The sequence below is a fragment of the Ovis aries genome, chromosome 15 (genome assembly GCF_016772045.2).
Source record: "Ovis aries strain OAR_USU_Benz2616 breed Rambouillet chromosome 15, ARS-UI_Ramb_v3.0, whole genome shotgun sequence".
Lineage (NCBI taxonomy): Eukaryota > Metazoa > Chordata > Mammalia > Artiodactyla > Bovidae > Ovis > Ovis aries.
Window position 1 is genome coordinate 47,250,145 of NC_056068.1, and position 24,978 is coordinate 47,275,122.

Consider the following 24,978-nt stretch of genomic DNA (forward strand, 5'->3'; position numbering starts at 1 on the left):
CAGAATATCCATAATCATTGTCTAGAAGTCTTAAACAATAACTTCTAAACTGAATGAATTCCTATATCCTAGCAGAGGATAAGAGCTCCAGAAGCTGCTTCAAGTTCTTGTTCATGACTTCCTCCCATCTCCCCAGAGAAACTGCCTTGTAGACATCTGTAGCCAAAGATGTTCAGTATAAAACCAACTTTTATAACTATAACCATCAACAGAATTTCTCAGAATTCTTTCCTTTTAAGAGATTCTGACAGACACTGGAATTAGTTGAAAAGGGTAGGAGAGTTGACTTGAGGAATTAAAATATAAAATTAATTAAAATACATATGAACCTTTTAAAATTAGAATTTTCCCATTTTTCATTATCTGTTCAAATTTCTCTGTTAATTGGAGATGATATTCACTCCCCAAATTGCCTAGTTCTTCAAGGAAGCAATAATTCTTGATGCCCAAATGTAAACCTTCTGCAGCAGGGATTAAAAAAATAATGACCCTAAATGCAATTTAGAACGTTCCCTGTTCCTTCTCACTCACCGCAAGCTTTCACCACTTTCTATTTCTCTTTAAACACACAGGTACATTACACCTTAGCCTTGATGTGACAAAGTGGTGAGCAAGGCATTGTTTGCTCTTATGTTCTTATGGAAACATACCACCCTACTTTGTGTGTACAGTATGTTACTGTTCCAAGCTCTTGTTCTTACATGTATGACCACATATAATTTGCCCAACATGTATGTCTGTTATGGAAGAATATGTCATTATTTTTATTTAACAGAGGATAACTGCCTTGCTTTGAAATTGCTGTGAATAAGGGGGTGTCTCCTATGTCTTAGCCCATCTGTCCAAGGAGTTTGGATGGTAATCTACAAGAATGACATATTTTTCCCATGAGCCAATTCCTCCAGGAACAGCATCTACTTATTTTTTTTCTCCCATACCCACCAGCACTAATAATCAGAGAGGTTTCTGATCATGGATAATATTTATAAGCTCCTTCCTCCAGCACCCATATTTTGTCAATTTGTCCCGAAACTCTTTGGTTTTCACTGCATAAATAATAGGGTTGAGCATTGGAGGTACAAGGAAGTAGAGGCTGCCAAGAATTGTGTGCACATGAGGTGGGATTCCCTGCCCAAAGCGATGAGTGAGAAAAGAAAACAGGGAGGGAGTATAAGAGGTAAGCATGACACAGATATGTGTGGTGCAGGTATTTACTGCTTTTTGGTGAGCTTCCTTAGAAGAGAGCCGCATTACAGCCTGGATGATCAGCACATAAGATGAGGCAATAGCTGAGATGTCTACCCCAGCAACCAACAAGGCCACCACCAGACCATACACCCTGTTGACCGTGGTGTCCACACACACCATCTTCACCACAGCCATGTGCTCACAGTAGGTGGTAGGGATGACATGCTTGGCATGAAAGGGCATCTTCTGGAGGAGGATGGGCATGGGGAGAATGAGCAAGACAGCTCTCAGTAAACTCACAAGGCCGATGAGCCCAATGCGGCTGTTGGAAAGGATGGTGGCATAGCGCAGGGGCTCACAGATGGCCACATAGCGGTCAAAGGCCATGGACATGAGGATGGCAGACTGCAAGGCAGAGATGGAGTGGAGGAAGAACAGCTGGACCAGGCAGCCCTCAAAGCTGATGTCAGTCTGGTCAAACCAGAAGATGCACAGCACCTTGGGGATGGTGGTTGTGGACATGCCCAGGTCCGTGAGGGCCAGCATGCCAAGGAGCAGGAACATGGGCTTATGCAGGGAGCGCTCTGTGGAGATGGTGAAGAGGATGGTGCAGTTCCCCACGATGGTGACAAAGTACATGGAAGCGAAAGGAATAGAGATCCACTTGTGTTTGTCCTCCATCCCAGGAATGCCTTGGAGAAGGAAGAAAGAGGGGTGGCCCTGGGAGGCATTGCACTCAGTCATGCTGGCCCCCTGGTCGAGCACCTGAAAAGAGCGATTCAGAAACAACTGAGCGTGGACTTGAAAAAGAATCAAGATTTTCAAAGTAGAAATAAAAGTTGGAATTTTAAGATACACAAAAATAATTCTGATTTTTATTAGAATAGAAAAGAATTATATACTATGGTAGTAGATTAGTAATAATGTGGCATAAAATTAATATCTGAGAGAATATATTTTATAGTAACTCTTTTATTAAGGACAGATGGATTCATAATTACCAAAACATGACATTAAATTTACAAGAATACATTGCATATATTTTGAATGTATTTTCACTTAAAGACTATAACTCAAAGTATATGAAACAGATGTAGATAGAAATACAGAGAAAAATTAATGAAGTATCACATTCCTTTCTCTACAAACCAAAGGCCAAATAAACAGGTCAACAAAAAACTGTTTATAAAATAAGAGAACTTGAAAACTTACAGCAGAATTCTTATCCAGCTAAATAATACACATTTATTGCAGGCTTAGGAATCATGGCAACTGTCTAAAGCTGAATTAGAATAAAGCAGGCAGTAAGATTCTGATCATTGGAATCTCTGAGATGAGGCCACCAGAATGTGAATATAAAGTCCATAGTCACCTAGAATCACTTACCTGAATGTGAGGCAATAAGAGAGTGGAAAGCTAGTCCCACACACTGTCTTCAAATGTCTGTTTGTGAGTACATACACATGTATGCAGTCATGTCTTAGCAAACATTTATTTGCCTCTTGAAGAGCACACTCATGGCCCGGCATCTCTCCACTCCTCTCTTTCAGGTACCCAGAATCCATGGTGTGTCTCATTAAATAACTTAAGTAAAGTACCCCCAGGGTGTCCAAAATTAGCTCTTCTTTACTCCTTCATCCCCTAAACATGCACACTACTGGTGTTAATTGTAAGACTGATGCTGGAGGTTGCCTTGAACTCCCAAAAGATAATGCTGGTAGACCTTAGGGATGTTGGGAATAACCCTGTTTTTGGCAGTCCTAGAGGAGCTTGAGAGAGGGGAAAGTCAAAGTGAAGCCACTCAGTTGTGTCTGACTCTTGCGACCCCATGGAATATAGTCTGCCAGGCTCCTCCATCCATGGGATTTCCCAGGCAAGAGTACTGGAGTGGGTCCTTATTTCCTTCTCCAGGGGATCTTGGAGATGGGGGGTGAAGTTAAATCTGAATCTGGAACTAGATTAGGGCTTTGCCATTTGGACACCCCAAAGACCCTATTCCCACACGTGTGAGCATTTGAGAACCAGGGAGACTTTGCTTCCTGGCTCAAGTATTCAAGCGCATGAAATAGTCAGAGGCACAAACCCTGTTGTTGAGACCCTGGTAAAATGGTGTTAGCAGTCTCAAGTTCTGTCTGTCCCTCAGTGCTTTCTGACTTCACTCTTTTCTCAGGTTAATAGTTTTGATCCAAACAGTCTCCAGGGCATTTTCTTCGATACCACCTCCTTCACTCAGCACCCACAGCCTCCTCTGTCTCAGTATCCTATCAATCTCTGAGTCCAGATGTGACCGTGTTTCCCTTCTCATGGTTCCAAAGAAAGCAAATTATTAAAGCCTTTAAAAGTATCTCTCTAAGTCCATTGTAAAATGCACAAGACAGAACAAAACCGTCATAAAAATCTTTCAAAGATGTATCAGAAATGGGGCTCAGGGAGCCAGACTCTAAATCCTGACGTGGTGCAAGTTCTGCCTGCAGACAGGCTCTGCAGGGAGACTTTGTTCACAGTCAGGTGTCAACAAGAGTGAAACAATGGCAGAGGAATGTGAGCGACAAAATTAATGTGTTGCGTCAGTAGTACATCAGTAGAAAGAGCACATCAACGTACTTATGTGCTTAGTTGCTCAGTCATGTCCAACTTTGTGCGACCCCATGGACTGTTGATCACTAGGTTCCTCTCTCCATGGAATATTCCAAGCAGGAATACTGGAGTGGGTTGCCATTTCCTACTTCAAGAAATCATCCTGACCCAGGGATCTAACCCACATCTCTTGTATCACCTGCATTGATTCTTTACCACTGCATCACCATAAGGGCAAACATAGACGCACCTGCTCATAGACAGATCCACACAGCTTCCCCTACAGAAAGCTATGACTCTATTAACATGCAGAAATCTTGAGCTCAGTCATTTGTTTTTCTCTATGTCCCATGGTGGCCCTGAATGACAGGTAGCAACCAAAAATAACCATTTCTTCCTAGTCCTGGGCCTGTCATTATTTTATCCTCAGGCCTATCAAATACCTGAACACAATTACTAAAGAAACCTTTCTTCATAGTATGTCCCCAATTCCAAAAGCACCTTCTATTATCAACCAGAGGATTTTTATTTTAGTCAAAACTTTTCATCTTAACTTTCTGGATAATCCCACCACTCTGGGATAATAGCCCCATCTGATTTCTCTGCAAATAGTGTGTCCCTGTCATTAACATCATATATGCCACGTAGTAGGCTTCCCTGGTAGCTCAGCTGGTAAAGAATCTGCCTGCAAGTAGGAGATCCCGGCTCAATTCCTGGGTTGGGAAGATCCCCTGGAGAAGAGATAGGCTACCCACTCCAGTATTCTTGGGTTTCCCTGATGGGGCAGATGGTAAAGAATCTGTCTGCAATGCTGGAGCCCTGAGTTCAATCCCTGGATTGGGAAGATCCCCATGAGGAGGGCATGGCAATCCACTACAGTATTCTTGCCTGGACAATCTCCATGGACAGAGGAGCCTGGTGGGCTACAGTCCATGGAGTTGCAAAGAGTCAAACACGACTGAGATAAGCACAGCACAGCACATGGCACATTAGTGAGTTCAGTCGCTCAGTCATGTCCAACTCTCTGCAACCCCACAGAATGCAGCACGCAAGTTCTCCCTGTCCATCACCAACACCCAGAGTTTACTCAAACTCATGCCCATTGAGTAGGTGATGTCATCCACCCATCTCATCCTCTGTTGACCCCTTCTCCTCCCATCTTCAACCTTTCCCAGAATCAGGGTCTTTTCTGAGTCAGTTCTTCGCATCAGAAGGCCAAAGGATTGGAGATTCAGCTTTAACATCAGCCCTTCCAATGAATATTCAGGACTGATCTCCTTTAGGATGGACTGGTTGGATCCCCATGGAGTCCAAGGGACTTGTGAGAGTCTTCTCCAACACCACAGTTCAAAAACATCAATTCTTCGGTGCTCAGCTTTCTTTATAATCCAACTCTCACATCCATACGTGACTACTGGAAAAACCATAGCTTTGACTAGATGGATCTTTGTTGGCAAAGGAATGCTTTTGCTTTTTAATATGCTCTCTAGGTTAGTCATAGTTTTCATTCCTAGAAGCAAGCATCTTTTAATTTCATGGCTGCAGGCACCATCTGCAGTGATTTTGGACCCCCCCAAAATAAAATCTATAACTGTTTCCATTTTTTTCCCCATCTATTTGCCATGAAGTGATGGGACCAGATACAATGATCTTTGTTTTCTGAATGTTGAGCTTTAAGCCAACTTTTTCACTCTCCTCTTTCACTTTCATCAACAGGCCTTTTAGCTCCTCTTCACTTTCTTCCATAATGGTGGTGTCATCTGCATATCTGAGGTTAGTAATATTTCTCCCAACAACCTTGATCCCAGCTTGTGCTTCATCCAGCCCAGTGTTTCTCATGATGTTCAGTTCAGTTCAGTAGCTCAGCTGTGTCTGACTCTTTGTGACCCATGAATCGCTGCACACCAGGCCTCCCTGTCCATCACCAACTCCCAGAGTTCACTCAAACTCATGTCCATCAAGTCAGTGATACCATCCAGCCATCTCATCCTCTGTCGTCCCCTTCTCCTCCTGCCCCCAATCCCTCCCAGCATCAGAGTCTTTTCCAATGAGTCAACTCTTTGCATGAGGTGGCCTAAGTATTGAGTTTCAGCTTTAGCATCAGTCCTTCCAATGAACACCCAGGACTGATCTCCTTTAGGATGGACTGGTTGGACATCCTTACAGTCCAAGGGACTATCGAGTCTTCTCCAACACCACAGTTCAAAAGCATCAATTCCTTGTCGCTCACCTTTCTTCAAAGTCTAACTCTCACATCCATACATGACCACTGGAAAAACCATAGCCTTGACTAGACAGACCTTAGTCGGCAAAGTAATGTCTGTGCTTTTTAATATGTGATCTAGGTTGGTCATAACTTTCCTTCCAAGGAGTAGGCGTCTTTTAATTTCATGGCTGCAATTGCCATCTGAAGTGATTTTGGAGCTCCCCAAAAATAAAGTCTGACACTGTTTCAACTGTTTCCCCATCTATTTCCCATGAAGTGATGGGACCAGATGCCATGATCTTAGATTTCTGAATGTTGAGCTTTAAGCCAACTTTTTCACTCTCCTCTTTCACTTTCATCAAGAGGCTCTTTAGTTGTTCACTTTCTGCCATAAGGGTGGTGTCATCTGCATATCTGAGGTTCTTGATATTTCTCCCATCAATCTTGATTCCAGCTTGTGCTTCATCCAGTCCAGCATTTCTCATGATGTACTCTGCGTATAAGTTAAATAAGCAGGGTAACAATATACAGCCTTGACGTACTCCTTTTCCTATTTGGAACCAGTCTGTTGTTCCATGTTCAGTTCTAACTGTTGCTTCCTGACCTGCATACAGATTTCTCAAGAGGCAGATCAGGTGGTCTGATATTCCCATCTCTCTCATAATTTTCCACAGTTTATTGTGATCCACACAGTCAAAGGCTTTGGCATTGTCAATAAAGCAGAAAGAGATGTTTTTCCGGAACTCTCTTGCTTTTTCCATGATCCAGCGGATGTTGGCAATTTGATCTCTGGTTCCTCTGCCTTTTCTAAAACCAGCTTGAATATCTGGAAGTTCACGGTTCACGTACTGCTGAAGCCTGGCTGGGAGAACTTTGAGCATTACTTTAGTAGTGTGTGAGATGAGTGCAATTGTGTGGTAGTTTGAGCATTCTTTGGCATTGCCCTTCTTTGGAATTGGAATAAAAGCTGCCCTTTTCCAGTCCTGTGGACACTGCTGAGTGTTTCAAATTTGCTAGCATATTGAGTGCAGCACTTTCACAGCATCATCTTCAGAATTTGAAATAGCTCAACTGGAATTCCATCCCCTCCACTAGCTTTGTCTGTAGTGACGCTTTCTAAGACCCACTTGACTTCACATTCCAGGATGTCTGGCTCTAGGTGAGTGATCACTCCATCGTGATTCTCTGGGTTGTGAAGATCTTTTTGTACAGTTCTTGTGTGTATTCTTTCCATCTCTTCTTAATATCTTCTGCTTCTGTTAGGTCCATACCATTTCTGCCCTTTATCGAGCCCATCTTTGCATGAAATGTTCCCTTGGTATCTCTAATTTTCTTGAAGAGATCTCTAGTTTCATGGTACATAGTGGGTATAATTGCCAAATGAATGAATGAATGAATAAGCAAATAGTGTCATTTAAATATTAGCTAAATATGTATCCTAGTTTGTGAAATTTTACTTGCTTTTGTTTTCCATATATATAGACACCAAAAGCAAATCTTTTAAAAACAATTTATTTATTCATTTGTTTATTGGTTGCGCTGGGTCTTCATTGCTGCACACGGGCTTTATCTAGTTGCCACGATCAGGCACTACTCTTTGTTGTGGTGCAAGGGTTCTGCAATGTGGTGGCTTGTCTTGTGGAGCACAGCTTCCAGGGCATTTGGGCTTCAGTAGTTTGTGGCACTTGGACTCAACAGTTGGAGCTCAAATGTTCTAGAGCATGGACTGAGTAGCTGTGGCACACGGGCTCAGCTGTTCCAAGCCATGTCGAATCCTCCTGGACTAGGGATTGAACCCATTTCCCCTGCATTGATGGGCAGACTCTTATCCACTGTACCACAAGGGAATCCAGCACAACTATTTAAAGGCTATAACTTATTAAATGAATTTATAAATTAATGGCAAATCCAAACACATTTCAATGATTTATTTTATTTGAAATCTTGCCAAAATGATTCTGAAATTCAACTGTAAAAACAAACATTTGAAGATAATAATGCCAAAATAAATGGTGTTTAATATTCTTATTTAAACATATCTGTCACTTGTGCAGTGTGCCTCAAAGGATAATATTGAGGAGTGAAATTTTTGGTTTGTAAGATATGCATATCTGTAACTTTGCTAAATATTTTCAGTTGATCTTGAAACCAGTGGAAGCACATTTAATATCCCATTAGTAAAGCATAATTATTGCTATTTCTCTATATCCTCACTAATTTTTAGTATTTTCTGATTTTTATTCTAAGTATATGCCAATTTAAGGAGTGTAAAAGTGGTTTTCATTGCCTTTTTCTTAGTACTGATATGGTTGAGGTTGATTTTATAAAAAAATTTTTGTCTGTATTTCTTCTGATAAGTGCATGCCTTATCTTTCATTATTAGAAAGATATGCCTTACATTTCATTATCTTTCATTAAAATAATATCTTTCATTATTTCTATTTTTTCCTATTTTACCATTTTTCATATCCATGAATTTCATAATATATATTCTTTTTAATTTTTAAGATAATGAATCATAAATTTTATTTCAAAATGTAAACTTCACTAAACATGCATACACATTAAAACAATAAAATTTACAGTTTCGTTAATTTTTTTCTTCTTTTTGTATAGGGCATCATTACAATATAGAATCTATGTCTTACAAAATACATACGAAGTTTTATCCAAGCAAGCGAGGCAAGATTGGGAACTGTACAGCTGTACTACTTCAGTGTAGTGATGGGGAAAGGCGAAAGGTGGCCTTTGGAAGCATGGTGTGGTGCTGGATGGGAAAAAAACAACAAAACCACGAGTTCCTACAGAAAAGGAAAACGTGTTCAGATGGAAATGGTCTTGGACCCTTGGAGTCTAACGTGGGGTTTGGCAAACAATCCCAAAGAAGCTCCATCAATAGCTTTGGGAGGAGGAGGGCCGTCTGAGAAGTCCAGGGAGGCTGAGACCCCGAGTGCACCCAGCAGACAGAGATTCCCACGCCGATTCCTGGCCGTTGGGATCCATGGCGGCCCTGCCTCCTACAATGCATGGCTGCTCAGCTACCCTCCAGCCCTCAGAGTCTCAGCGCTTGGGACAAGGACTCTTCAAGGTGAGCCTCCCGCCACACGCCTGGGCACCCTGAACCAGGAATGGACCCTGGGAGGTGGCCCCCTGCTCCAGGGATGGCAGGCTGGCCTAGGACAGGCGCCCCTGAGCTGAGCAAGGGAATCAGCCTTCACCCAGACCTCTGGCTGCCTGGCAGGCATTCGGCTTAGTTTGCGCATTCGGCCTGTTGCCATGTTGCCAGGAAGACGTCCCCAAGCCCGGGGAGAAGGTGTTCATGCATCACTCCCCTACCCTCTGTGCCTCCTGTGTCCCTCTCAGGGAATGCAAGGTGTTCAGGGCAGGGGAAGCCACTTGCTCCAACCCGGTTCCTCTTTAAATAAAAAGTAGTAAGGTTTTAAAGCTGTAGGAGAAGGGGACAGGCTGGGTGGGGCCAGGGGGCACACTGTGAGTCCCATATGGCAAGAAGGGTCTGTAGAAACCAAGCACGCATGTCCCTGGGCTCCTGCCTCCCTGCACATCCAACTCTTCTAATTGATGAGAGACAGGGTAGCTGACGGGAGAAGGGCCTCTTCCGAAACAGCGTTCAGGCATTTATCAGAAGTCAGCTAGATGGTGCATCCGAATTCTGGTACAAAATTCTCTGGAATGTGTCTGGGACAAACCTCTGAAGCTCAAGTCTTGGAGTCAGGAGAATCAGTTACAGGACCTGGCTTTCCACAGGGTGATCTGTATATTCTTTTTTATTTTTTCAAATATATCTCAATTACTTTCTTAATTGTTTAATATAGAGACCAGGCACATTTCTGTTAAATACCACAGATTTTGTTGCTACTGCTATAAATTTAAAAATATGCATTCCTAATGGTGGCTTTACATAAAAATGTTTTAGTTTGTGATTTTATTTATTTACTTTGAGCTCAGCAAATTTTTTGAAATATCATTAGTTTTAAAAATCCATCCCTAGAGGCTTAGGGGTTTTCTCTGTAGAAAAATCCTGTCATTCGTTAGTAGTGATATTTGTCTTTCTTCCTTTATGATCATAAGGCTCTATTTCTTTTCATTGTTCTATTATGTCAATTTGGATAACATAAGCCAAAAACTCTATGTCCTGGAGTTTCTAAGATACACAATGTGTTGTTGGTTATATGAGATAAAGAAAATATCAGGATGTGTCCATAATGACCCACAAAATAATTGGCATGTAAAACTTAATCGCTCTGACAATATCGGGAAAATGCAAAGGTCATTGGTCATAAAGTAAATATATTAGCAACAAAGTGTCACTTGAAGTAATTTGTTGAGAAACCTGTGCTGTGGCTTTCCCACTGATATATGTGCTTCCAGACTTCTCACAATAAAGCACCCAGCAGTCATCTTCATCTCTTTCAAACCTAATTCCAGATCCAAAAGATCCTGCCCTCTGACAGCCATCTCTGACCTAGGACTGACAAACACTCTTGATCAAAGAAAGTGTAAACAATCAGTTAATCAGTGTGTGTATGTGTGTGTATGTGTGTTATTCTCAGTTCCTTGGGGCTGACTATAAGTCAATAGTTCTTTTTTGACCACTTTTTATCTACTTCCAGCACATAGGATTTCTTATGTAGAAAGAATAACTTTCCATGGTTCTCACTACCAATTCAAAGTTACTATATTGCTTCCTGATCTTTTCCTAAGAAGATTCAAGAACTATAGGCCCATGAACAGGCCATATAATAACATTCTAGGGAAATAATTTTCTATATATTTAGCAGGTATAAATGAGTTGTTCTTCAAAACCTCTCAGATAATACATGGTACTGACTTGCTGTGACTGTGTGGATCACAACAAACGGTGGAAAATTCTTTAAGAGATGGGAATAACAGACCACCTTACCTGGCTCCTGGAAAAACTGTAGCAGAGCAAGAAACAACTGTTGGAACTGGGCATGGAACTGAGCATGTCAAGGCTGTATATTGTCAGCCTGCTTATTTAACTTATATACAGAGTGCATCATGTGAATGCCTGGCTGGATGAATCACAAGCTAGAATCAAGATTGCTGGGAGAAATATCAATGACTTCAGATATGCAGATGACACTACCTTAATGGTAGAAAAAACACAGGAACTAAAGAGCCTCCTGATGAAGGTGAAAGAGGAGAGTGGAAAAATTGGCTTAAAACTCAACAGTCAAAATACTAAGATTATAGCATCTGGTCCCATCACTTCATTGGCAAATGGGTTGGGAAAAAGTGAAAACAGTGGCAGGTTTTATTTTCTTGGGCTCTAAAATCACTGCAGAAGGTGACTATAGCCACAAAATTAACAGATGCTTGCTCCTTGGAAGAAAATCTATAACAAAGTTAGACATTATATTAAAAATCAGAGATTTCACTTTTCTGATAGTCAAAGCTATGGGTTTTCCTATAGTCATGAATGGATATAAGAGTTGGACCATAAAGAAGGCTGACCACTGAAGAACTGATCCTTTCTCATTGTGGTGCTGGAGAAAACTCCAGTCCCTTGGACTGCAAAAAGATCAAACCAGTCAGCCCTAAAGGAAATCAGTCCTGAATGTTCATTGGAAGGATTGTTGCTGAAGCTGAAGCTCCAATACTTTGGCCACATGATGCCAACAGCCAATTCATTGGAAAAGGACCTGATGCTGGGAAAGATTGAGGGCAGGAGGAGAAGGAAACAAAAAAGAATGAGATGGTTGTATGACATCATCGATTCAAAGGACATGAGTTTGAGAAAACTCCAGGAGATAGTGAAGGACAGACAGGGAAGCCTGGTGTGCTGCAGTTCATGCTATCATAGTCAGACACAACCTAGTTACTGAACAACAACTGGCTTGCCAGGACTGGCAGAAACAGCAACTTCTAGTATAAGGATAAGAGATGTTTGAGAAAGTAAAAAATTAGTTACAGCTTCACCAGTTCTTCCTTGGGTTACGGAGAGAGTTAACTATCTTCTCCCCATAAAAAAGTCAAATATTCTCAGGCGGATCTGTTTGGTGTTAATGCCGTAGACCAAGGGGTTGAGAACAGGGGGCACAAGGAGATAGAGGTTTGCAAGTACAATATGTGCATGAGGAGGTACTTGCTGGCCAAAACGGTGGGTGAAAAAGGAAAAAAAGGCAGGTACATAGAATACAAGAATCACACACATATGAGCTCCACAAGTGCTAAACGCTCGGAACTGGGCATCCTTCGAGGGCAGGCGCAACACAGCCCGCAGGATCAGGCCATAGGAAGTGGCGATGAGGACCACGTCCATGCCAGTGACTGAAAGCGCCACAGCGAGACCATAAATAGTGTTGGGCCTGATGCTGGCGCAGGCCAGTTTGGCAATACCCATATGTTCACAGTAGGTGTGAGGGATAATGTGATGTCCACAGAAAGGTAGGCGTTCTATGAGGATGACAAAGGGGAAAACAAAGAGAAGGGCACGGACCACACATGCCAGACCAATCTTCCCAATCACCATGGCGTTGAGGATGGATGCATAATGAAGTGGACGGCAGATAGCCACGTAGCGGTCAAAAGCCATGGCCAGCAGAACAGCTGATTCTGTGGCAAAGATTGTATGCACAAAAAACATCTGGGTGAGGCAGCCTTGGTAGGATATTCTGTGGGACTTAAGCCAGAAGAGTGTTAGCATTTTGGGCAAAGTGGTTGAACAAAGTACCAGGTCAGTGATAGACAGCAGGCACAGGAAGAGGTACATTGGCTCGTGCAGAGTTCTCTCCTTCACAATGATGTAGAGGATAGTTCCATTGCCAACCAGAGCAAGGATATACATGGAGCAGAAGGGGATGGCAGCCCAAATGTGCTGGTCTCTCATCCCAGGGATTCCAAGCAGAATAAATGTGGAAGGATGGAAGCTAGTGTCATTGGGGACAGATGCAGAAACCATACTGATGCAGAGAATCAGGCTTCACCTTCTCGAAAGCTATTATAAGGTGAAATAAATTCATCCTAGAAACAATCTATTTCTCCTGCAAATCTTTAATTTCATACCTTTCTTCCGTTTCTACCAGTTCTACTCCACGTCATGCCTTCCTCATTTCTTTCCTGAGTAATTAAAATAACTTTGCAACTAATATGCATACTTCTAAGATTTTCATTTTACAGTGAAACCTCTCCATTTCTGCCTAATATTCTAATGTGTGAAAATCATAAACTATCAATATCATGCAAATATAACCTTTCTTAGTGCATGCTGTGAGGAATATCTTGTATTTTTCTCCTTTGGTCAATTCTCTGCCACTTTCTATCTTGTTCTGGTCCCTGGGACACTGGGCTGCAATGACAGAGTCCTTGCCCTCTCATTTCTGGTTTGATGTGACAGTGGGAAAAACCATCTGGAGACTGGAGGGAGGTCAGGGATTTATTCCTTCAGCTCTCTCCCAGCAAGGTTACTGCAAGCTGAACACATCTCTCTGCCAGCAGCCTTTTTGGCTCTGGTTTTCTCTTTTAGCCATATTTCTCCTCTTGTTCGTTTGGTCCAAGGGTTGTGACAGTGTCTGCTATCACTAACCCAATAACTTCATAAGCACTTGTAATTTTCTTATACTTACACCACACCTTTGAAAGTGGTTTCCATGTTATGTATGCTATGAAGAAAAGATACATAAGCCAGTTCCTACTTAGAGAAAGCGCCTCTGAGGAAATTAAATTTAGTCTCCAAATCTGAATTTTCCTCAAATGCTTCAAGCATCTCTTGCACAACTCAGTTCCCAGGATTGTCACTCTCTTTATGTGGTCCAATCTGGAAAATAAGAGATTAGATTTAGACTGCCAGGTTCAAACTCTGATCTGATTGCTGTTACTTGCTAACTGGATTATCCTCAGCAAATATTTTATGCCTCAGTCTTCAGTTTTCCAATATAAGTTTCAGATAATACTGTTTTAGGGTTTTTTCAAATAATTAATTGAGAAAATCCTATAAAGCACATACTGCAGTCCTATATTTTAAGAAACGTTTGTTACAATACTCACTGCTACTTCTCGTGCATTTGCAAATGTCTGAGTCAGTTAGTCTAACTATAGATTTGCCTTTCAGAAGAGGAAGCTTTATTTAGTTCCTCAAGTTGAAAGACAGATTGGTCTTTCTTGAGCTTATAAGCCATGGTTGAAGGCACTGTGGTTTCATCCTCTTTTAAATCAAGACCAGTTTTCAGAGGTAGCCAAAACTAGTCCCCAGTTAGTTAGGTTAGGTGGACTCTCAAGATACAGGATGGATGGCTCCTCGTGAGCCCGTCAATATGGCAATGTCATTGAGGTCCCCTCATTAATTTCCCTTGGAACCAAGAGACAATTTTGATACATGAGTCTTTTAAAATAAAGGGGCTGTGTTTTGTGCTGCTACCAAGAAAGAGTAAAGATGAAGGAGTGCATATCATTTCTGTTAAAGGAAGAATTTCTCTTAGACAATTCAGTAAGACAGAGATCTGATTTTGCCATGGACAGGACAAACAGAACCTAGGGTAATGCAATAGTTATTCCTAGCTTTTTGGGCTTTGAAACTTTCTGTGTGAGAAATTGTAGGACAGAATTAAGAGAATTAGATTTGGAGGATGGAATCCTCAGGCATGGAGGATATTGGAAATCTAATAAGTTTGCTGATTCCCTAGGTTTTCTGAGGGCACTATAGGGTCCTAGGTACTAAAGTACAAGGTTGCTTTCTAACAAATGTATGTATCTTGACTCCTGCCTGGCTGGCCTGACTGATATGAGGGAGAACAAGATGCAGAATGAGACATTCTTACCTCATTATTGCTTTAAAAAAAGCTACTCCTAGAGCTTTGATTGACTTATCTTGAACCCATAAGTAAAATAGTAACGGACTAAAATCTCTAACTGCAACAAAACAATTGATATACAAATAAAAGAAAGATTTACTGATGGTTCATTTTGGCATGCAATAAGGCTACCTTAATACTTGAAAGATTCAAGAAACTGTACCTCCTGTAGTAGAGTCAGGTGCCAATCTGAGATGACTTCTGGAGTAGGCAAGGACATGAGTATATTTGTAGGATTGTTATCCCTCTGTATCTCCTCCCTACCTCTGCTCTTGGCTTTACAGAGTCTTCAACATTTTTCTATCCTTCTTGTTCATTAAACACTTGCTCCCAGTATTGATGGTCAGCTGCACTAGAGAAAACTTGATTCAGCACAAATAGTATATTTCCAGGATCTGAGATTTGGTCTCATTTATCTCTCCCCTCTGAAGACTTTTTAGACCCAAAGGGGCTGTGATGTGGCTCAGAGCACCAGTGCTCCCAGCTGCTAAAAGTAAAAGTGAATTTGCAAAGAAGATCTCTGGGGAAACACAGAGTCACGTCAGAGTCTTCTCTTAAATGCTGAACATTTTTTTAAGTCAGGAGGGATCATCACTGTCTCACAGTAAGTTAATACCTGCTCAGACCTTGAAAAAAAAAAAACGTATTTTGCCAAATTGTGTCAAATGAGAAGGGAAATTCAAAGAGAAAGCAGACAACATGGCATAAAAATAGACTGGGAAGAGATCTATATGGAGTTGGATTTTGCACAACTTCCTTTGGTTCTCCTGTTCTCAAGAAAATAATCACTGTGTTTGATCTGAATTCCTCTAGCTTGAGTTTAAGTCTTTATTCTCTTAACATTTTGTGACTCTATTTGGGTAACTTTTGTTCTTTTTTCCTTCATCTAATTGTACCAGATGATAAGCTATATGTACTCAAAGGTACTGTTAGTTACAGTCCAGTGTAACATACATGTTTTTTCAACAGCGCTCTAAGGAAGTTACATATTTGTCTTCTGAAATATTCTTCAGTGTTCTCCATCAAACTTTCATTTGGTTTCAGCTAGGTATCCTGGAGTGGAAATGCAAAATTGAATGTTAGGTTGATTGGGTCAAGAAAAATTCCTATAAATTAAGGCAACATGTAAAGTGTGTACTTGTAAAGTGTGACAGGAAACAATGGCATTTCCTCGCAGAATAGGACCATCATCTAAGATTATCTAGGACTAGAGTGATTCTGAGCTATGGGAATATAGCTTTCCAGGGAAGAAGAGACACGGTGGACTCAGATTTATTCCAAGTGTACTCACTGGGCAGATCTCACATCACTGTAAACATCTTAGTTATCCTGTCACCACTCTTCTCCCTCTCATACCCCAGACCTAGCATCTGACTCATTGGTATCGAACTGTAAATAGTATTCACTGCAAAATGCTATTCCCAATTTTGTCTGTGAATTTCACGCAAGTTGGTGTTTAAATTTGTGCAAGATTTTTGGAAAGTGATTTGAGAGTAAGTATGAAGAGACTTGGGGTTTCCCAGGTGGCTCTAGTGATAAAGAATCTATCTGCCTGATAGTGAAGGAGATGTAAAAGACAATGGTACAGTCTCTGGAAGATCACCTGTGGAGGGCATGGCAACCCACTCCAGTATTCCTGCTTGGAGAATCCCATGGGCAGAGGAGCCTGGCGGGCTACAGTCCATAGGGTTGCAACACTGTTAGAATTGGACACTACTAAAGGGCTTTAGCACACATGCATAAAGAAACTTGAAAGATGATTTCTCTTATTCTAGTGCTCACACACAGAGGAATCTATTTTATACAGGAAATACAGCAGATGGGAATGAGATATACAGATTTGAATCCCAGCTCTGATATTTACTAACTGGGAAATTTCAAATGCATTTTCAATTTTTCAGATTCTCGGATTCCTCAACAATAAAGTAAAGCTAATAATTAAACTTAAAGTTGGTGGTTTCAAAAATTCACTGTAGACTGGAAATTCCTGGGGCTTTTTATTATAAAAACTGCTGATGCGTTAATCCTACCCATAACCATGCTGATTTAATTGATACAACATGAAACCTGGACATTTACAGCAAGTGAATTATCAAGGCCCTGAAGTAGACTGTATTTGACGTGTTTGTGAAGATTCAGGAAGGCAAGTATGGCAAGAGCAAGGGGGTCAGTTAATAGTAGTAGATGAGACCAGAGAAAAACAAGTCGAGGTTGTGTTGGATTCTGCAATAGAGATTTTTCATTCTCATATGTCTGACTTGTCTTTCCTTTCTGTGTATGTGCCTCTGATGTATTTAGATGGGGGTATGTGGTAGGTTGGACTTCCTAGCGGCTCAGTGGTAAAGAATTAGCTTGCCAGTGAAGGAGATTCAGGAGACCTGGGTTTGATCCCTGGGTCAGGAAGATCCCTTGGAGGAGGAAATGGCAACCTGCTCCAGTATTCTTGCCTGGAAAATTCCATGGACAGAGGAGCCTGGTAGGCTACAGTCCATGGGGTTGCAAAGAGTTGGAACATGACTAAGTGCCTGAGCACACATGTTCACATGTGGCTGGTTTTAGCCAATGAAGTTAGACTAGAAATGACAAGTGTCCTGTCACTGAAAAAGCACAATAAATTGTGTGTGTGCATGTGCACACGCATGCTAGGTAAAGGAGAGTGAAAAGAGGAAAGCATTTGTACCAAACAGTAATTCTAAGAATGAATCTTAAATGCATGCTGGTAAGGAGGAGAAAAAATGAGGCAATATGAAAATGTAATGAGCTTTATTATTACTGCGTTGAAATTGAAGGATTATTGTATTCAGATTCAAGAGAAAGTGAATTAGGAAACAGGAGGTAATGGGTCAGGAACTGAATGCCTATAATTTAGATTATGAAGAATACACACACACACACACGTGTATATATATATATACATATATATATATATATATATATATCTATATATCTATATATATGGAAACACAAATTCTAATGTATTTCCAAACAATGAAATAAATAAAGTAGAATGGTTAACAGTTTTGGAGAAAAATTCGGAGTACTGAAAATCAAATTGTTTCAGTTATTTATAACTGCATTACAAACTACTCCTCCAAAGTAGTGACTTAAAACAATTTATTATTATTGCTATGATTCTGTAGATTTATTGATTATATGGGCTATTGTCATTTGAGATTTCTCCCACACACACAAATGACTGCAATCGGATTTTTTATGAAGTTGTAGTCAAGGCAATGGCGCCCCACTCCAGTACTCTTGCCTGGAAAATCCCATGGATGGAGGAGCCTGGTAGGCTGCAGTCCATGGGGTCGCCAAGAGCTGGACATGACTGAGTGACTTCACTTTCACTTTTCACTTTCATGCATTGGAGAAGGAAATGGCAACCCACTCCAGTGTTCTTGCCTGGAGAATCCCAGGAACGGGGGAGCCTGGTGGGCTGCCATCTATGGGGTCGCACAGAGTGGGACACGACTGAAGCAACTTAGCAGCAGCAGCAGTCATTTCTAAATTTCATTAAAATTGATGCAATTGATTCTGGCTATTAACTAAGAGCTCAGATAGATTGTCAATCACATAAACCTTCCATGTGGGTTGGGATTCTCACAATATAATGTCTGTGTTATAGAGACAATGTCCAAAAATACAACAACACAAATGAGGAAGGTGTAAGATTTCTTAAAATCTAGCTTTGGATATCATGAAACATTACATCTATTGCATTCTTTTTTTCCAAAGTCTCTAAGGCAGCCCAGATAAGAGGGGGTAGAATTACACTGGACTTTCTGAAGCAATAGCAAGACCATATTGCAGACAGTACATGGGATGGAAAATACTGTTTTGGCCATTTTGGGAAAATAAAACCTGCAACAACGTACACTTTGGCCACAATAATGATCTCCTCCTACATGCAAAATGCATTCACCTTTTCCCTAAGAGTTCCAAGTCTCATTCATATTATGGGATTAGTTCAAAGTCCAGAATTTCAACCTTTAAATCAGGACAACGTGTGAATAGGACTCCTTGAGCTCAGTTCCTTGCACAGAGATCCTTGAGTGCAGTTCCTCTCAAGACCTGTGGAGTAAAGAAATGGGAAAGAAATCAACTGCTCACACAGGCAACATACCATGGTGATACACAGATAACTGCAATACTCATTTGTAAAATATTGGGAGAATCATCTTACAGTCACTAGTCCATTGTAGTTTTAAAAATCCATTGAAAGGTAAGTATCATCAGTTTCTTAATAAGAACCCACTTCTACTCCCTGGGAATGATTTTCCATGGCTCTTGGCTAAGCTAAGTGTTAGTCACTCAGTCGTGTCTGACTCTTCGTGACCCCATGGACTGTAGCCCTCCAGGCTCTTCTGTCCTTGGAATTCTCTAAGCAAGAGTACTGGAGTGGGTTGCCATTCCCTTCTCCAGGGGATCTTCTTGATGCAGGGATCGAACCTGGGTCTCCCACATTATGGACAGATTCTTTACTGTCTGAGCCACCAGGGAAGCCCTTTACGTAATTAGCTCTATATTCCATATGACCTTTGCTTTTCAATGAGAAACAAAGTGTGTTTATATCTGTGTATTTTTTTTCAGTTTATTTCCAGATGAATAAAGTTGAAAACCCAAAATCCCCTTCTAATTTTGCACTCTGTCCCTTTTAGTCCAAAATGATGGTGCTTATGTCTATTTTGTCTTAAAAATTGTGATTTTCTATGACTTTTTTGGTGTTTACCCCATTAGACAAAAGTCATACCTACAAATATCTTCCAGATTGCCACCTGTCTGATTTTGCATGAGTTATGCTTCTCTGGGAAGATTAAGATTCTTAGAAGCTTCTTTATCTAATTAAAAAGATTTATTAGGCATATCCTTAAATATTTCTGTATTCTTAACAAAGGATCGTACAGACTCATCCTAAAGATGACTTTATACCCTCAGGGCATTTTTTTCTTTTGTGAGCTCCTTTGTCATTTGGAAAGACTGTTGTGTGGGTAATTAAAAAAAAAAAAAAAAAAAACTTTGATCCCTAACAGTCATGACTTCTTTGTATTTACTTTAACAATGATTAAACACTGAATGTTTTCATTTTAGCTTATAACTCTTTATTTTTACTTTATCATAACTGACATAAAAATAAGGTTGGTATTTTTGGTATTCTACTTCAAAATCTCCTCAGCCAAAAGCATCAGTTAATAGTTATATTTTCTGTTTTTCACAGTATTGCAAGTATGATATTACCAAGCTTTCTACAACTATATAGTCCTCATTTGTCTTCAGCCTCTAGTAATAATTTTCTCATTGTTTTTCAAGACTTCATTCACAGCCTCCTCAAGGCCCTTTCAGCTTCTGCCTGTGGCCTTACTCCACAGCGAATGCTGCGTGTTTTAGACTTTTTTGTATACCAACACCATACTTCCTATTACCAATTTTTATAATATTTATCTATTGTTTCATGACTAACCATTCCCATATTTATTGGCCTAAAATAGCAAATTATTACTCTCATGGTTCTATGGCTTGGCTTTAACTAGATGAAGAGTTCTGTCTTTTAGTCTTCGTGCGTTATAGAGAGATGTCAGTTGAGATCCTATAGATACCTGAAGTCTCAGCTGGACTGGAAGTTCTGGACGGCTTACCAACATAACTGGCAGTTGTTGCTGACTGTTAACTGGAGTCTCAATTGGGGCCACCCTCTAGAATATTTAGACATGACTTCTCCATGTTGCTGGGGATGTTCATTGCACAGTAGTTGGATTCTAAGAGGGAACACACCAAGGTCAAGTATTTCAAGAGACTTAGCTAGAAACAGCAAAAAAAAAAAAAAAAAAGGTCTAACTTCAGAAACTTCAAATATTACTAACACTGAATTCTGTTTGTAAAAGAATCCCTAAGTCTAGTGCAGATTCAAAAGAAGTAGAATTATATTCCACTTGTTAACATGGGAATGGCAAGTTTGCACTACAGAAAAGCATAGAAAATGGAATATATTATTATTGTGGCTATCTTTGGAAAATACAATCTACCACACCAAGTTATTAACGGTCATCTCTATGGACATTAATATAATCAACAATATTGATAAAAAGCTTTTGTGCTCAAAGTCAAAATGCTTGAAAAACTGCAATAAGTATAGATAATTGATAGTATATATTTAAGATGTCAAATTTCAAGTTGTGAACAATATGAGGAAATAATAAATAATACGAGGAAAGAAGTAAAGAAGTAGCTATGCTGAACATAAAGAACTATGCTACTTCCAGGCCCAGGAAGTTACTACAAGAATCAAGTCTACAAATTTTCAAAGGACCAAGACTTTTGATCTGAAGGATTCAAGATTTTTTAGGTATCAGAATTGTACAAAGAAATGTTAAAAAAAAAAAAAAAACCCAAAACCCAGTGAATTACAATCTAGCCTGGGCCTCTACATTTTTGCCAAGTTCCCTAGGTGATTGTGGCACCAACCAATGTTTGAGAACCATGTGTAGATTAATAATTTTCCTGAATGATTCTTAAAAGAAGGTAATCACTTGTTAGCTTTTATAACTCTCAACTGGAAAGTGTCTTACAAAGATATTCCAAATTGATAGACCTTCTTATCTCTTGTAACCTATTAATAATACTATAGTCTATCCTTGGACCCTATGTCCAAGGAGCAGTGGCTGCGTAGGTGCAGGAGGGCCTAGAGGAGCATTCCCACGTTGAAAGTCAGGAACGGCAGCAGTGAGGAGATACCCCTCATCCAAGGTAAGGAGCAGCAGCTGTGCTTTGCTGGAGCAGCCATGAAAAGATACCCCACGCCCAAGGTTAGAGAAACCCAAGTAAGATGAATAGGTGTTGCAAGAGGGCATCAGAGGGCAGACACACTGAAACCATACTCACAGAAAAATAGTCAATCTAATCACACTAGGACCACAACTTTTTCTAAGTCAATGAAACTAAGCCATGCCTGCAGGGCAATCCAAGACGGACTGGTCATGTCATGGTGGAGAGGTCTGATAGAATGTGGTCCACTGGAGAAGGGAATGGCAAACCACTTCAGTATTCTTGCCTTGAGAACCCCATGAACAGTATGAAAAGGCAAAATGATAGGATACTGAAAGAGGAACTCCCCAGGTCAGTAGGTGCCTAATATGCTACTGGAGATCAGTGGAGAAATAACTCCAGAAAGAATGAAAGGATGGAGCCAAAGCAAAAATAATACACAGTTGTGGATGTGACTGGTGATAGAAACAAAATCTGATGCTGTAAAGAGTAATATTGCATAGGAACCTGGAATGTCAGGTCCATGAATCAAGGCAAATTGGAAGTGGTCAAACAAGAGATGGCAAGAGTGAACGTTGACATTCTAGGAATCAGCGAACTAAAATGGACTGGAATGGGTGAATTTAACTCAGATGACCATTATATCTACTACTGCAGGCAGGAATCCCTCAGAAGAAATGGAGTAGCCATCATGGTCAACAAAAGAGTCTGAAATGCAGTACTTGGATGCAATCTCACAAATGACAGAATGATCTCTGTTCATTTCCAAGGCAAACCATTCAATATCACAGTAATCCAAGTCTATGCCCCAACCAGTAATGCTGAAGAAGCTGAAGTTGAATGGTTCTATGTAGACCTACAAGACCTTGTAGAACTAACACCCAAAAAAGATGTCCTTTTCATTATATGGGACTGGAATGCAAAAGTAGGAAGTCAAGAAACACCTGGAGTAACAGGCAAATTCAGCCTTAGAATGCAGAATGAAGCAGGGCAAAGACTAATAGAGTTTTGCCAAGAAAATGCACTGATCATAGCAAACACCCTCTTCCAACAACACAAGAGAAGACTCCACACATGGACATCACCAGATGGTCAACACCGAAATCAGATTGATTATATTCTTTACAGACAAAGATGGAGAAGCTCTATCAAAAACAAGGAAACAACAAAAGTCAACAAAAACAAGACCAGGAGCTGACTGTGGCTCAGATCATGAGCTCCTTATTACCAAATTTAGACTTAAATTGAAGAAAGCAGGGAAAACCGCTAGACCTCAGGTGTGACCTAAATCAAATCCCTTATGATTATACAGTGGAAGTGAGAAATAGATTTAAGGGAAAAGATCTGATAGATAGAGTGCCTGATGTACTATGGAATGAGGTTCGTGACATTGTACAGGAGACAGGGATCAAGACCATCCCCATGGAAAAGAAATGCAAAAAAGCAAAATAGCTGTCTGGGGAGGCCTTCCTAAATAGCTGGAAAAAGAAGAGAAATGAAAAGCAAACGAGAAAAGGAAAGATATGAGCATCTGAATGCAGAGTTCCAAAGAATAGCATGAAGAGATAAGAAAGCCTTTTTCAGCGATCAATGCAAAGAAATAGAGGAAAACAACAGAAGGGAAAGACTAGAGATCTCTTCAAGAAAATTAGAGATACCAAGGGAAAAGTTCATGCAAAGATGGGCTCAATAAAGGACAGAAATGGTATGGACCCAACAGAAGCAGAAGATATTAAGAAAAGGTGGCAAGAATACACAGAAGAACTGTACAAAAAAATATCTTCACAACCCAGATAATCATGATGGTGTGATCACTCATCTAGAGCAAGACATCCTGGAATGTGAAGTTAAGTGGGCCAAAGAAAGCATCACTACGAACAAAGCTAGTGGAGGTGATGGAATTCCAGTTGAGCTATTTCAAATCTTGAAAGATGATGCTGTGAAAGTGCCGCACTCATTATGCCAGCAAATTTGGATACATCAGCAGTGGCCATGGGACTGGAAAAGGTCAGTTTTCATTCCAATCCCAAAGAAAGGCAATGCCAAAGAATGCTCGAACTACTGCATAATTGCATTCATCTCACATGCTAGTAAAGTAATGCTCAAAATTCTCCAAGCCAGGCTTCAACAGTACGTGAACCTTGAAATTCCTGATGTTCAAGCTGGTTTTAGAAAAGGCAGAGGAACCAGAGATCAAATTGCCAATATCCACTGGATCATGGAAAAAGCAAGAGAGTTCCAGAAAAGCATCTATTTCTGCTTTATTGACTATACCAAAGCCTTTGGCTGTGTGGATCACAATAAACTGTGGAAAATTCTGAAAGAGATAGGAATACCAGACCACCTGACCTGCCTCTTGAGAAATCTGTATGCAGGTCAGGAAGCAACAGTTAGAACTGAACATGGAACAACAGACTGGTTCCAAATAGGAAAAGGAGTACATCAAGGCTGTATATTGTCACCCTGCTTATTTAACTTCTATGCAGAGTACATCATGAGAAACGCTGGACTGGAAGAAACACAAGCTGGAATCAAGATTGCCAGGAGAAATATCAAGAACCTCAGATAAGCAGATGACACCACCCTTATGGCAGAAAGTGAAGAGGAACTAAAAAGCTTCTTGATGAAAGTGAAAGTGGAGAGTGAAAAAGTTGGCTTAAAGCTCAACATTCAGAAAACCAAGATCATAACATCTGGTCCCATCACTTAATGGGAATAGATGGGGAAACAGTGGAAACAGTGTCAGATTTTATTTTGGGGGGCTCCAAAATCACTGCAGATGGTGACTGCAGCCATGAAATTAAAAGACGCTTACTCCTTGGAAGAAAAGTTATGACCAACCTAGATAGCATATTCAAAAGCAGAGATATTACTTTGCTGACTAAGGTCTGTCTAGTCAAGGCTATGCTTTTTCCTGTGGTCATATATGGATGTGAGAGTTGAACTGTGAAGAAGGCTGAGTGCCGAAGAATTGATGCTTTTGAACTGTGGTGTTGGAGAAGACTCTTGAGAGTCCCTTGGACTGCAAGGAGTTTCAACCAGTCCTTTCTGAAGGAGATCAGCCTTGGGTATTCTTTGGAAGGAATGATGCTGAAGCTGAAACTCCAGTACTTTGGCCACCTCATGCAAAGAGTTGACTCATTGAAAAAGACTCTGATGCTGGGAGGGATTGGGGGCAAGAGGAGAAGGGGACAACAGAGGATGAGATGGCTGGATGGCATCACAGACTCGATGGCCGTGAGTCTGAGTGAACTCCGGGAGTTGGTGATGGACAGGGAGGCCTGGCGTGCTGCGATTCATGGGGTCGCAAAGAGTCGGACACGACTGAGCAACTGAACAGAAATGAACTGAATAGTCTATCCAAATTATACATGATCCTCCTCTTATTCCATAAGACTCAGAAATCTACTTCATAAT

General features: G+C 40.7%; 2 protein-coding genes across 2 annotated transcripts; both read right to left on the bottom strand.

The window, feature by feature from the left end:
• Positions 1 to 954: 954 nt before the first annotated feature.
• Positions 955 to 1,932, bottom strand: LOC101123492 (olfactory receptor 52E4-like). The gene has a single exon (XM_004016227.5). The coding sequence runs from the start codon at positions 1,930 to 1,932 to the stop codon at positions 955 to 957; it is 978 nt and encodes a 325-aa protein (XP_004016276.3).
• Positions 1,933 to 11,963: 10,031 nt separating this feature from the next.
• LOC101101917 (olfactory receptor 52D1-like) lies at positions 11,964 to 12,914 on the bottom strand. The gene has a single exon (XM_004016228.4). The coding sequence runs from the start codon at positions 12,912 to 12,914 to the stop codon at positions 11,964 to 11,966; it is 951 nt and encodes a 316-aa protein (XP_004016277.2).
• Between the last annotated feature and the right edge of the window lie 12,064 nt (positions 12,915 to 24,978).